At 39.9% G+C, this 15,198-nt stretch overlaps 1 protein-coding gene across 1 annotated transcript in view; it reads right to left on the bottom strand.

The window, feature by feature from the left end:
- Window positions 1-15,198, bottom strand: part of LOC126183859 (constitutive coactivator of PPAR-gamma-like protein 1) — a gene marked incomplete in the record, with an annotated part of 245,865 nt that overhangs the window by 216,267 nt on the left and 14,400 nt on the right. The window contains 2 exon segments of the mRNA XM_049926151.1: window positions 8,409-8,581; window positions 9,067-9,334. Of these exon segments, the coding sequence (XP_049782108.1) occupies window positions 8,409-8,581; window positions 9,067-9,283 (390 nt within the window).

Genomic DNA, 15,198 nt, shown 5'->3' with positions numbered 1-15,198 from the left:
CATATTGGAGGGTATTGTAAAATCACAGATTATTAAAAATAATGTTTTAATGGTATAAACTTTATGTTTTTTGTTAAAGGCAGCATGTTAAGAAAAAAATATATAATGTATGTCCCACATCTGGCCATACTAAGAGGTAAATTGTGCATTTTGAGGCTGTAACAGGGTGGAGGGGGAGGGGGGGCCAGGTGTTTACGAGTGTGAGGAACAGTAGGTCGTTGAATAGTGGTCATGCACTTACCTTCTTCATAGGTCTGCAAAATAATGAGCAAGCAGACAAGATATTCAAGAAAAACAAAAGTGACCTTTACATGCCCCCTTCCCCTCACCCATATGCTCACACCACACTGATCAGAATTTTTGGTATATTGCTCATGACATACCCTCCTACCACAGCACAAAAATGTGTGACTACACAAATTTTTCATCCAGTCAACATTTTTTGGCTGCACTGCCAAGCTAATAACAGTTCAAGGGGACCAGATAAAAATTCATAAAAAAACACCACATTCCAAGTTTCCACAGAAACACACAGTTCATCGACTTCAGTTTGACATCGCCAAGTTTATCATTTTTGTTAAACAACACTTCCAACTAGTCAATGACTCCATATTCTGAAATGAGGTATTCTCCCACTTAACTGCAGGTAAATACGTAATAAACAGAAAATAACTCCACTGTGCAACTACAAGCACAGTGAAGTTATTTTGTCCACTCACATGAGAGAATTGGACAGGAAATGCTGTGGAGATATAGTGAAGCCTGTAAACTGAAATGTGAGCAGCATTCTTGGTTCAGGGAGTTGCCTTTCCTGAAAGAACTTGGCAGCTGGTGTATTGGATGACTCAGAATCTATTTCCCCTCTAGGAGTGTAGAGTAGGGTGCAGAGAGTTACATAGGTTCTATCCATATGTGTATCTTGCTTTAGAATAATTAGTAATTCATATCTGAATTCCATGTACTGTCAATGCACTTTGCAGAAAATAAATACCCCAGGCATGTCTGCACATAGTGTGGCCAGCAATTCATAATGCAAGTTGCAGCAGATTCAGTATAACTTTCTGCAATGCTGTGTAGTTACATTTTATGATGTAGTGCACTAGACAGAATGGGGAATTGCTTGCTCTCTCCGTTTTGCAGACCTATGAAGGAGGGAAGTGCATGACCACAATCCAGCGACCTACCTTCCCCCATTTTCCACCATGTTACACTCCTAGAACATAATCCTGTAATATGCTACTGCACTTTGATGTGGTACAAACACTTAATATTTGTTCTTGAGCCACATTATTTAACAAGGTACATCTAATTCTTTATTATTAAAATATTATTTTAATAATCCTAAATGTTTCCATTCCCCACAACGCAGAAACTACCAGTGCTAAAGCATAAAGAAATTTAATGTAGTTTAATTTTGTGCCATGAAACATTTTCACTAGAAGCCACAGTTTTTGAGATAGTCAAAAGTAACAAAAAAGGGCCCTTCAAACTCCAACTACCACTCTCAAGTCCTCTTCACTCACACTCACATCCCACCAATCAGAATTTTTAGTATGCTACTCATTACATTCCCACTATCACTGTGCAAAAATTTGTGACTAACCACATTTTTCCCCCTAATTTTCCTTTCTTAACTGGACTAAATCCTCTGTGCAGGTCACCCAGCCAGTCTGACTGGTGACTGAAACACTTTATTTTTAATTTTTCATTTTAATAATCTCCCATAATGTTCAATTAGAATTCATTGTGGCCTACACACCAAGTAGGATCATTGCTTCAACAGAGGCTGTTTGTTCACATGGAATGTGATCTGCTGACAACGTGCTCACTATTACCCATTCTAAGTAGTCAACAGGATGGGTGGGAGAGAAATCACGTGTTGACTGCTGGCCACCACCTGGAGCACTGGTTCCAGGCTGGACACACACTGTAGCACCGGCTTCCAATTAATAACAACATGCATCCTCCTACACTCGTTTTTCTTCGGACTCTGTTCCAGTACTGAAGTTAACATCTTTTTTGTGACCCCACGACTGGCTAAGAGCTTCACTGGAAAACCTGGGTGCACCTGTTATATGTCTTGTCTACTGCATAAAAAGAAAAACAGGTGTCAGAAGTGGGATTTGCATCTTTTGGTCAATTAGGAAGCTTCAATTTTGTGTCAACATCTGCCATGACTAAGACATCTGATGCTAACTGGGCCGGTGAGAGATTGGCTGAGTTGGTACGCAGTTGGTTCGCTGTCCCCTACAGCATGTCACAGAGCTGCTGCTTGCCTTGCTGTTTGCCAGCCACTTGCCATGAACACATTCTACATTGCCACAGACACGCCAGCAGGCTATCCATTGCAAGATGCAGTCATCTAGCTTGCTACAGCCAATGTGTCCCCGCCTCCGCACATGAACCATCAACACCTCACCATATTGCTGTCACTTCGACACCAAAACAACGTTGCTACCACCTCTACACCGAGAAAACTATTTTAAGTGTCATTAAAGCACTGCTTTCCAGTTGCTGACCTGATCAAATGGAAATGCTGAGGATGTCACGGGTGTCTGAGAAGAGAGCAGTATATTTTCGTTTACTTATTTTCAGGTGCTGAGTCGGAGGGAGAAATCTTAGCAATTCTGCGCTTGCTGTTTAATTTTTGCTGTAAGTGTTGCCACTAACTTTAAATGACAGAATGCCCACTGCACAGTCATAAATGGAAAGTACTGCAGACAAGGGCAGTAGTGAGCCACTTAAAGCTTTGTAGGATCAGATAAGAGGCCCCTACCCTTGAACCGCAGGTACAGCTGCTAGCAAACCAAGAGCCATCATCTAATCAAAAAGTAGAATTCAGCATTCAGGCAACTCTTTGATTCCATTAACCACACAGACATTCATTGTTTTGTAGCACACTCCCGTGGGTTAACAGTTTCCCCCCTGTTAACTTCATTCTCGGGGAGGAATTCAGGAAATGTCGCCACAGTGTTGCAAAACATGCACTGTTTGCCAGATGTGTTCTTGGCTTGACAGTTTTAAGTTTTATATTGCACATCTGAACCTGAATGGAGATGCAAGATCCTATGCAGACTCTCATAATGCTGGCAGTTTTGATATGTTGGCCAAGGGTGAGGGTTTTACTACAACAAGCTGTCCACCCTCAGTCAATGGACCAGGGAATATTTTGAGGTTTTTGTAGACCTCACCCAATCAGTTCCACATCACGCTTATTTCCTGGGGTGAGAGGAAGAAATGATTTACTTTTTCAAGAGGCAGACAGAGCTGTGGATGTGTTTATCATGGGGATAAATCTGCCAACTGGTAGAGAAATAAAGTATGCATCACCTTGCACTACTGAGAGAAGAGGCTAACTGTTTTGTCTCATCTTCCTCTTATGAGAAAGATTCTCATCGTGTATTCACTATGAGAACATTGTAGACATTGTAAGTGTCCAGGGCATACAGAAATAGGTGTCAGGCCCCTGCTGTTCTCACTGCAGACAGATTGGTCATTTGAAAGTGTTAATTGTCACCGTTCACAGTACAGATGAAACTGAGGTAATGGAAGGTTCCGAGGGCACAGAGAAAACTGTGCATATGGATTTCTGAATGGGACGGGAGCAGATGCAGCCGCCACTCTGAGCTCCCATTAAATCATGTTACCTTTCAGAGATTAATGGTGGTGGAAAACATGATTATAAAAAGCAACATAAAGGGAAAAAAAATCAGTGAAAATTTTAACTGACATGGGTGCTCAGGTGAGCCTATTATTTTTAGCCTCTGCCAATGAGCAGTATTAAAAACTTCAAAATTCTCACAAAAGTGGATTGGGTACAGAAACTATCAGTCTGTTCAGGACATGCTGCGATAAGATGTAGATTGGTAAAGGTTAACGTAACTTTTATATGGAGGTGCTAATGAAAGTCGGGATTTTGATGTTACCCTTGGGAACGATTTCCTGTGAGCATTTTGGACTTTGAGTCATAAACTGTCCAACTTGGTGACTTGGTGCACCGGTCTAGCAGTGCCAGCACAGCAAAGACACGAGTAATCTGGGAAAGAAGGCCTATTCACAGAGTTTACACTAAACTATATGTCTTATTGTCAAACATGTACATACCTGACATTATTCGTCATGGAATAGGAAGAGTTTGGATAACAATCAAAATCCAAGAGCCCACAGGAAATATCTTTCTGGTCAGTACGCTCATCAGAAAAAGTTCAAGATAGACTTCACATACATGCAGAAAGAGGCATTAGCTGGGCCGAAAGTATTAACAGAAAAGTGTGTGTTCCTCTGTGCTCAGATAATTTCAGAATACAGGAACCAACCATTTTACAGTGAAGAGTACTGGCTAGTGAACAAGAAACACAAGGAAGATTAGAGTTTACCAACCTGTCAACAGCACATTTGTTAGAAACAGAGCACAAGCACACATTCAGACAGTATGGAGAAGGAAATCGGCTGTGCCCTTTTCAAAGGGACCATCTCAGCATTTGTCTGGAGTGATTTAGCATTTCACATAAAACCTAAATCTGAGTGGCTGGACGGGGATTTAAAATCATCATCTTCCTGAATGCAACTCCAGTGTGCTGATCACTATGCCACATCACTCAGTTACAAGAAATAGAAGCACTAAAAGTTGAACAGTTTTGGTCACAATAAATAGCATCTCAGGAGACTCTGAGGATCCAGCATTGTGTTAGAAGACACAGAAAGTTATCCTTGAAGAATCAGTAAACACTGCTGAACAAAGATGTACATGCAATCACACCATTCATCAAAAATCAAATGAACGAAAATGATGCATTTGTCACAGCCAGACAAGAATCTCTTGCATCCTGTGTGAGAGGAATTTACATTGTTATTTCATGAAATACAGTATTTACCAGCCACAGACTTAATGCAGCACGAAATTCTAACCATAGGTGCATAGCCACTAACTCAGGGAGCCATTAACTTTCATAAACCGATATCATTCATGATGGAGCAGTTTTCTTGGCATGAGCATCTCATACATAAAACTTCCTGGCAGAGTCAAAATTCATTCTGGAAACACCTCATACATAGTATCTGAACAGCACACATCAGTTGGATACTTTTTACAACAGTTCAAACATTCCCCAAAAATTCATTTTTGCACAAGGATGGTGGTGTTTTCTTCAGCTAATCCTTACACTTTTTATCACCTATCTATAATATACACATATTGAGCACTATGTTTTCATCTGTGGTTGCAATTTTGAGATATTGTTCACACTGATTATCTCCAAGAGCAGTAAAAAACATTTTTAAATTCAATCAACTCTCTACAAATATTCACCCACTTTGTTGAATTTCTGTTGGTTATTAACTTTCCAAAATATATCTGTGACAGCACAGTTTTGAAGTAAATTGAACACTATCTTGCACATGAAATATACATTTCACTAATGTTAAAGCATACTGTGTACCATAAAATATTTCATTAATAATCTATGTCACCAACGTGCAACACACTCAACTTCCCATCTTGCACATACATGTCCACCTTAAGAAATAGTCTGCCTTCTCACACTCTAACCTCATTGGCCTGCTGGCCAGAAAAACCAAACACATTTCCCCAATAGAGGAAGGCCTGCATTGTTTCTAAATTTCTGTTCACATTATCGGTCTTGCTTACTGAATATGCTCTTGTTTTTGAGATTAATTTCACACGTTTCAGTGAGGTGTGTGTAATAACATATTTTACTTCCATACATTCTGTAACGTGTTTCTTTGTGTAATCATCAGTTTTGTGATATATTCTCATTTATGTGAGAAATGTGCACCGAACTACAGTAAATCTGCTTCATACACAAGGCGTTATACAACAACTGTTTCATTGGCACCAGGAAACACAACTACTTCAGCAACTTCATGAAGGCTGATCAATATTAACAATATTTGCTCCAAACCCCCATCCTTGTGGTCCAGAAAACTGTTAGGTTTAATTCAAATGGTCTGCACCCAAACCACAGGATGAAAAATCATATCTTCTGAGAAACATTCACTGTTCTACATAGAGCCTGTTTAAGCTGGCCCTAAGTTGTGTTGAGGTCAATCACCACTTTTACAGTGATCATTAGAATGGAGATAAATAACAGACAGTGGTTTACAAAGATTCTGTCAAGTTGAGAAAATGCCCAGAAAGTATGCCATACTCTCAACTTCTCTTCAAAATTATCCTCCCTGTGAAGGTGTTTGCCTGATATAAAGTGGTAATAGAAAGGTTTGAAATGAACCTCTCTGAGAAGCAAAGAGGAAATCATGTGTTATGACTTTTGAATATATCACATAACTCTTGAATCTATTCAAATTGCATCACAATATCATAACTATTTACTGTCATGTCATTCTCCCACCCCCACTGACTTTTTTTTGTGATATGTTCCTGAAGAGTGGAAGTGGAAATTACTAGCCTTTATAGGGCTTCCTGTACAATCATAATGTAATATAATTTTCATTAGATAATGAACAAAATGACTGATCAGACAGTTACTCTGTCCCTTTTTAGCTGATGTTTACCTTTTCTACAGTCTCATGCTTTCGTTGCAATGGTTCATGTACAGATTGTAGATTGTATTTTATTGGTCCTGTTGTCTACATAGCAGCTTATGCATAAGACATTGGACAAGTCAAGTTATAAATATACAGGCTGAAAGTAATTTCAAGGCATACATATTTAAGCTTACAATAATACACTTCACACACAAGTATTTATATAACACATTTCATAAATTTAAATATTCTTCAATGGAATAAAAGCAGTGATGCTGTAAATATGACTTTAGAGATTTTCCAAATGTATTGACCTCAGTGATAGCTTTTATGTTTTCAGGAAGTTTGTTATAAAGCTGTTATAAAGCTGTTTGTTATAAGAACTGCGACCTGCATTTGATGACACACACTGAGGATGTTACAACTTGTCTAGTGCAAATTGTGTGTGAATATCATACAACAGATACCAACTGCATATGACACAGCAGTTTTTAAGACACTGAACTCATATTCTGGAGAACAGAGGTTATTCCAGCCAACCTGATTTAGGTTGCAAGAAAATGCTGGGATACTTCCTTCATCAAGGCCACAGCCAATCACATGTATTATCCTCATAAAAGCATACTTATATATCCTGTGTGTATCTGTATTTTGTACTATTTATTTTCATTATATTATGACAAAAAATCGTATACAAGGGTGAATCAAAATACTAGTGCCAAAAGTGATGTATTGACTTTACTTACTAGTTTCTTCAAAGATGGTGGAGTTGCATTTTTAAACTGTGCAACATTTAATGCCTTCATTAATGTGTACAGTATGACCAAATTCCTGGCACCCAAAGCACCACAGAGACAAATTAATCTGGCTTTATATGTATCAGTAAGAACAGGGGGGAGGGGGCAGTACATTTACCAGACAATTCCTTCTGCAAGTGCTCTAGGGTCTAAAGCCATGTTTCTGCACAATAGAAATTTGTGACTATACTTAAGAAAGCTGCGTAGCTCAGCCATCTTTAAGATATTCATTAAGTTTCTTTGTTTCATCACCTACCCACCACCAACACTTTGAGCTACAATCATACTGTTCCCTAACCTTAGTTGTGGTCCAAGTCTTCTTCAAATTCTATACAAATGTGTAAACAGGTCAATTTCTCTCACCACAGGGTGATGAATACATTCTTGTAATACTGTACCTAAATATTTCAAGTAGCTTTCAGATTGGTAGGAGAATGATCAACAGTACTGGACCCCTCAAATCTTGTTTGGTAGCTCGTCAATATTCACCAGTGGTCCACTAGCACAGTTGGGTGGTTGTATTTTGAAGCATAAGGTTCCCATTTTTATTTCAAATCTCCCAGACAGGTAAATAACTACATGTCTACTTACACTGAGCTCCACATATCTAGGAAAGCATAAAGCAACTACAATGTGGTAGGTGCGTCAAGAGGTTGCCCAATGTAGATTGTTTTCACTTCAATCTAATCAGTGTCTTATTCACAGTGATCAAATACCACCACCCTCCTGCTTCCCCCCCCCCCAGTGATTTATATAAGTCTAATCATCACATAGTTGATGTACAATTGACGATGTCCGATACCTCTCGACGACTGCTTAAGTGTGCACAGAGATTGCAGTATCATAAAAGTGGTAGTATCTACCATTCTCCAACTTAAGGTGTATCTACCCCAAAACCAGCCATATTTCTCTCTGAGCTGCTTCAAAAGATGGTAACATAAAACTGACACAGAATTTCCCAAATTGCCAAGCTGACATTTGGTTTGCTGTTATCTCTGAACTACATACACACATTAATGGACAAGATGCGGATAGTGCACTTATCAAAATTGAAGCAAATAAATAAAATAATAAAAGGAGCTATCTCAACAGTTCAGTAATACAAACCTGATTAATCTTCTGCCTAATGCGAAGTTGGGACGTGATCCATTCATTCATTCGTTGCTGCTCCAAACACCCGTTAAAAAATACTGCTAATTCAATGTTGTTAGTTTGTATTGTCTGGACCAAAATGGCTAAGAATTGGACCATTCGATTCCACTGGCCACCACAGACCCAATCTAAAAATATGGAGAACTGTTAACTCAACAGGAGCAATAATTTATGTAACAAAAAATATTTCAAACAATGTTTTTGTACTTCTAATCAGTTGCTGAAGTTTATATAATCATTTACTCACACACAATACTCATTTGGTGCATGCCAGATTTCTGCTATTTGATACACTCCAGTAATCGGTACTGGTTACTGGACATTGTTACATGAAAGTTTGTCTCAAAATGTTATTTTTATTAGGGTCTAAAATTACTCAGGAGTTTATTTACTGAATAACTGAACAGGAAGTTGAAATCCCAAATCAAGACAGTCTTACAATTGCAAGTCATGTAAAAACTTAATCAATGTAATGCACATACTGACTAGCTGGAGACAGTGTCTTAGACTAAACAGATTTTCACGACTATGATTTGAGTATGTTTACAGTAATAGCGAAATAAGAGTTCACATACCTGCTCCAACATAAAATTGCCATCAAAAAATAATTTACCTGAGAAGTAGCCACCATAAAGGCGATGCAAGCAGCACTCCCCATCCACTACAAGACTCAGTTTGTTATTAACATGGTTTAATGGTTTTCCAGTCTTTTGCTGCTGTCGACTCTGTTTCACTGCCAATCCCCGGGCAATTCTCAATAAATCCACAGGCACTGAACTGCCTGGTATTTGTGAACTATCAATAAAAGCTTGCAAGTCTTGGATACCCATTATGCAATATTTCCAGTCAGGTTTTCAGGAACGCATAAATCATGAATGCCACTGCAAAAAGAAAATTATAATGAAGAAAAATAATACAAAAATACAAATGCATAGTAAGTTGGCAAAAAATATTTATCTTCTGTAAATACAAGTATTATTATGTTAACTTGATGACAATACATTTTCTTTAATTTAAATTTTCACAATGATGCACAGAACATTCAATGTTTTACATTACATGTGACTGCACAACACCTTGCTGCAATGTAACAAATTCAAAAATGAACAATAAGATCAGGCTCAGGTTCAGAATACTCAATCACCAAGGGTATGAGTGTTTTGTGAAGGGCATCTTAGTTATGCTACTGTGCAAGTCAATAGAGCAATTTAAAAAAAATTGTGGTTACCTGAAATATCATTTACCAGCAACTAGACTTTAAACCATGATACAATGTGTAAAAGCTCACCTATCCAGTTAGAGGTGAAGGCAATAACAAAATATTATTATCGATTCTTCTTCTTCAGACGTAATCTCCTAGCATTGGTCACTGATCAATGTAGTTAGCTCTTATCTTGACAGTGCAACATGGAAAACTATTTCTGATGTGCAGCTGTGCCATCTTTGAATGTCTTTAAGCAACAAATGTTTCTGTGTTCCAGTGTACCTTTTGCCATGTGTCTTCCCTTTAATGTAGGTTGTAATAATTGGTATCTCTTGCTCCTCAGAGTTCCAAATCTTATATTTATCTTTGTTTGGTAATATGTAAAAGTTCTCTGTATTTCTTCGTCTGATCAAGGATCTAAACATTTAACCTTTTCAACAACCATGGCAAATGTAAGAAATGACAATACAAATAAATTTAAAAAGCTTCAATTCATTTTTCAATACTAGAGTCTATGATCTAACTTTGATACTGATAAAGGCAAACAGAGAATATGGAGCATAAAATCATTCTGATGGTGCCTTAGTATTCGGAGGAAGACTCTTGTTCACTTGAATTACCTTTTACTTCGAGATTTTTCTAGAGTTCTCATTTAGAGAACAGCACGACTCTAGTCTTGGACAATTTAATAGAGGGCTGATCCCTCCACACCACTGAACTAGGCAGTTGCATTAAAGGGCAGCTACCTTGTCTACTATGATGGCAGCATTGGCATACCTGATTATGTCAGTAACTTTACCATTTATTGTGATCCCCGTCAATGTTTCCTTGAAAACTCTCAGAATAATTGGTGAAGAAAAGAGGAGATAAAAACGCAGCCTTTCATGACTGTGGTTGTTCCTTGTTCAGTTTCAACATCTGGTATAGAATTACAGTAGGGTTACCAATTATGTAATGGTCATTGCTGTCAATACCGATTTGCCAAAGAACTGATTACCTGTAATGCATTCCTTTAGTTGGTCAAGTCAATAATCCATAAGCATGCAAACACCAATTCTGTCATTTCAAAACAGAAGTGACACATTCTGTAGACCGAAGACAAAGCTTTCTTTCCAGTAGTTTTAATTAAATTTTTATTATAACTATTGATTTATTTTTAAATCCATCTCATTCTAACAATTAGATATGGTTACTCAATTACTTGTCATATCTACAAAATATGCTACCTAGTTCAGCTACACAGTTCTTGTGTAGAGGTCTCACTACTGAGCAGGCCAGAGAAAAGAAGTATCTGCAACTGTGTTTTGCTGATGTAGAATACACAAATCTTCACAGTTCCACTTGGTATCTGATCATAGCCATACGAGATCACATAACACAATGACATAACAATTACATCACTTTTATCGCTACTTGTCTTCAACAAGTCTATCTCAAGTCATTCCTTTATCCATACATGCTATCCCGTAAGCAATCTACAGTCCACTTTTGAAGAGAAATTTTGATGCAGCGGACAAAAGTTATTATTGACAACTTGGCATTTATCTATAATTTCATTGACATCTCAAATTTCTCATTCCAATGGTATGATATTTATTATGAAGAATAGCCAGCTAAACTGCTATACTTTTGTTCTCTGGGACCCGCAGTGCAAAGTATGTTACACATAGCAGTGTAGATGACTATTATTCATAATAATTATGTCATTAAAAGACGTATTTTGCACTGTGGACTCCAAAGAACAAAAGGTATGATGTCTGCTCAACTCTCTTACTGCCTTTACCTTACTATATCTAATGCTGCAATCCCTCCCCCCATCCCAAGAGTCAAGTATCTTGTTGGCATAGCTCCTGCCCTTAGCCTTCCTTGGTGTATGGAGGGGACCGGAGGGAGGGAGGGAGGGAGGGAGGGAGGGAGGGAGGGAGGGAGGGAGGGAGGGAGGGGGGGGGAGGATTCACATAAGAGTTTTATACTGAGTGTGTGTCCTCACCTGTATCTGAAATAGGATGGAAAGCAAGGAGGGAGAGAGGGAGGAAGATTACAGTTTAAGTCCCATCAATGACAAGATGATTACAGACAGCAAGCGAGCTAAGACTGAGACGAGGATGAAGGAAAAAATGTGTCTAGTCATTTTTGAAGGAAACCTCTCGCCATTTAATTTAACTGTTTTGGAAAAACCATAGCAAACCTGAATCTGGATGGGCAAACTACACTAAACTATAATTTGCAATAAGATTATAACAGGCATTTTGGATGCTACCTTAGGGTCATTAAATCCTAAGTGATCACATTTTTCAAAAGTTTCCCACTCTTCCTTTTCTGATTTTGTTCAAATTTACCACGGATACAGATCTAACACGGAAATGAACTCACGCAAAATTTGAGCTAATAATACCCATATGGTGTAAACTGAGGCCCTATATTTGAGAAGCTCTCTGAGAAGGGTGCGATGTAAGCAGGAAAAAGCCCAATGTTTGAACCTTTCTTAATACAAGGAATCAGAAAAACAGTGAGTGGCAAGGTGTAAAACAATTTGTAAGTCAGTATAATGCATCAAAGTACTCAAAAAAAACTGCAAAGAAACACAGTCAAATGTTTTGGCCTTCTTTGGAGCCAGGTATCTCTGGAAAAAAAAAAACACCTAAGACCTACAACTTAGCACATACACTCCTGGAAATGGAAAAAAGAACACATTGACACCGGTATGTCAGACCCACCATACTTGCTCCGGACACTGCGAGAGGGCTGTACAAGCAATGATCACACGCACGGCACAGCGGACACACCAGGAACCGCAGTGTTGGCCGTCGAATGGCGCTAGCTGCGCAGCATTTGTGCACCGCCGCCGTCAGTGTCAGCCAGTTTGCCGTGGCATACGGAGCTCCATCGCAGTCTTTAACACTGGTAGCATGCCGCGACAGCATGGACGTGAACCGTATGTGCAGTTGACGGACTTTGAGTGAGGGCGTATAGTGGGCATGCGGGAGGCTGGGTGGACGTACCGCCGAATTGCTCAACACGTGGGGCGTGAGGTCTCCACAGTACATCGATGTTGTCGCCAGTGGTCGGCGGAAGGTGCACGTGCCCGTCGACCTGGGATCGGACCGCAGCGACGCACGCCAAGACCGTAGGATCCTACGCAGTGCCATAGGGGACCGCACCGCCACTTCCCAGCAAATTAGGGACACTGTTGCTCCTGGGGTATCGGCGAGGACCATTCGCAACCGTCTCCATGAAGCTGGGCTACGGTCCCGCACACCGTTAGGCCGTCTTCCGCTCACGCCCCAACATCGTGCAGCCCGCCTCCAGTGGTGTCGCGACAGGCGTGAATGGAGGGACGAATTGAGACGTGTCGTCTTCAGCGATGAGAGTCGCTTCTGCCTTGGTGCCAATGATGGTCGTATGCGTGTTTGGCGCCGTGCAGGTGAGCGCCACAATCAGGACTGCATACGACCGAGGCACACATGACCAACACCCAGCATCATGGTGTGGGGAGCGATCTCCTACACTGGCCGTACACCACTGGTGATCGTCGAGGGGACACTGAATAGTGCACGGTACATCCAAACCGTCATCGAACCCATCGTTCTACCATTCCTAGACCGGCAAGGGAACTTGCTGTTCCAACAGCACAATGCACGTCCGCATGTATCCCGTGCCACCCAACGTGCTCTAGAAGGTGTAAGTCAACTACCCTGGCCAGCAAGATCTCCAGATCTGTCCCCCATTGAGCATGTTTGGGACTGGATGAAGCGTCGTCTCACGCGGTCTGCACGTCCAGCACGAACGCTGGTCCAACTGAGGCGCCAGGTGGAAATGGCATGGCAAGCCGTTCCACAGGACTACATCCAGCATCTCTACGATCGTCTCCATGGGAGAATAGCAGCCTGCATTGCTGCGAAAGGTGGATATACACTGTACTAGTGCAGGCATTGTGCATGATCTGTTGCCTGTGTCTATGTGCCTGTGGTTCTATCAGTGTGATCATGTGATGTATCTGACCCCAGGAATGTGTCAATAAAGTTTCCCCTTCCTGGGACAATGAATTCACGGTGTTCTTATTTCAATTTCCAGGAGTGTATATTAATAGTACATGGGGCAGGACTATCAGTACATCTTCCTGGCTAAGCACTTATTGTGGATCATACTCAATCAGAAACACGATGCCAAATACACAACCACAGAAAGCGAGTCAAGTTCAGATGAAAATATTGTACAAGGGTCACTTCAGAAGTAGTTCTTTCTAGTGCCACTGGAAAGGGCACACTTTTCTCCACTAGAAACATCTTGCTGTTTCTTAATGGTCGATTCAGCAAATGTGCCACCACTGCAAGCTGGTACAGGTTGCTAAATGCACAGTACCTGGTTAGGCAACGGGACGACTGGCGAACCGTTGCTGATTTACAACTAACTGTGAAGATCTATACAATTTTCATCTAATGATATCCCTCTACGAAGCTGCTGGACAGTAGTCTAATCCGATATTGCAAAATTCATACATGATGTGGTTCAACACAAAACACCGGACTTGTCACTTGAAGAAAAACAAAGAAAATTTGAAGCCTAGTGAACTAGTTATTCCAACAGATTTTGCAGAACATTATTCTTTCATCATCCAAGATGCGCTTCAAGAATATCACTAGGACAATGGTCAAGCAACACTGCAGTAGTTTGTTGTATACTGTAATGCTGAAGAAATACAATGTATCAGCTTACGCATCATCAGCAATTGTATCAAACATGACACCACAGCCATCTATACAGTTCTGGCCAAACTGATCAACTATTTGAAAAGCATGATGGAAAAAGTAGTAAACATTCACTATTTCAGTGATAGTTCCATTGCTCAACACTAGAATTACAAAATAAGCATACAACAAACTATAGACAATCAAACTTTAACCCCAGAAGATTTATTCAAATTTTGTGACCAGTAAGTGCAAGGAATTAATTTCATCTTCGTTACAAGACAATAAATAAAAGACAAAAGGAAGGTACATGAAGACTGATTTCCAAATGGCCAAATGCCCATACTCACGAAAATCGCCATTTTTTGCCAATTTATTTGAACCACTTTCAAGTTAGCTGTGTTTCAAGTGATACAACTCCTTTCATGGCCTCAGTTTATCAATCAACTGACACCAGTATGGCTTTCATGTCAGTTTTAAGACCTATTCCTGGCCTATACATCACCTGTATCTGCAACAAGCCCAGGTGGATTGGTAACGTGTGAAGTTTATATTGAAGAACACAATACCCTGGTCAAATTAATGCACCCTTTTGGCCCAGCTCACTTATTATATTAGACTGAAAGAGAATATAAATATTAGATTCCCCAATAGCACATCTTCATGAATATTGCAGCACCTTCAACAACTACAATAGGAAGCCAGTATAATTTTCCAGAACCGATATATAACAGTACTGAAGAAAAATTTAATTCCATGAAGCAGTAATTTTAAATAGCACCGGCTTGGGAACCAACAAGAAGAGACCCATATATTAGACTGGGGCAACCAAGGCTGGGGAAAGACAGCAAGA

Source organism: Schistocerca cancellata, chromosome 4, assembly GCF_023864275.1.
Source record: "Schistocerca cancellata isolate TAMUIC-IGC-003103 chromosome 4, iqSchCanc2.1, whole genome shotgun sequence".
Taxonomy (NCBI): Eukaryota; Metazoa; Arthropoda; class Insecta; order Orthoptera; family Acrididae; genus Schistocerca; species Schistocerca cancellata.
The sequence above is the reverse complement of the archived record's forward strand: the minus strand, read 5'-3'. Positions and strand labels throughout refer to the sequence as shown.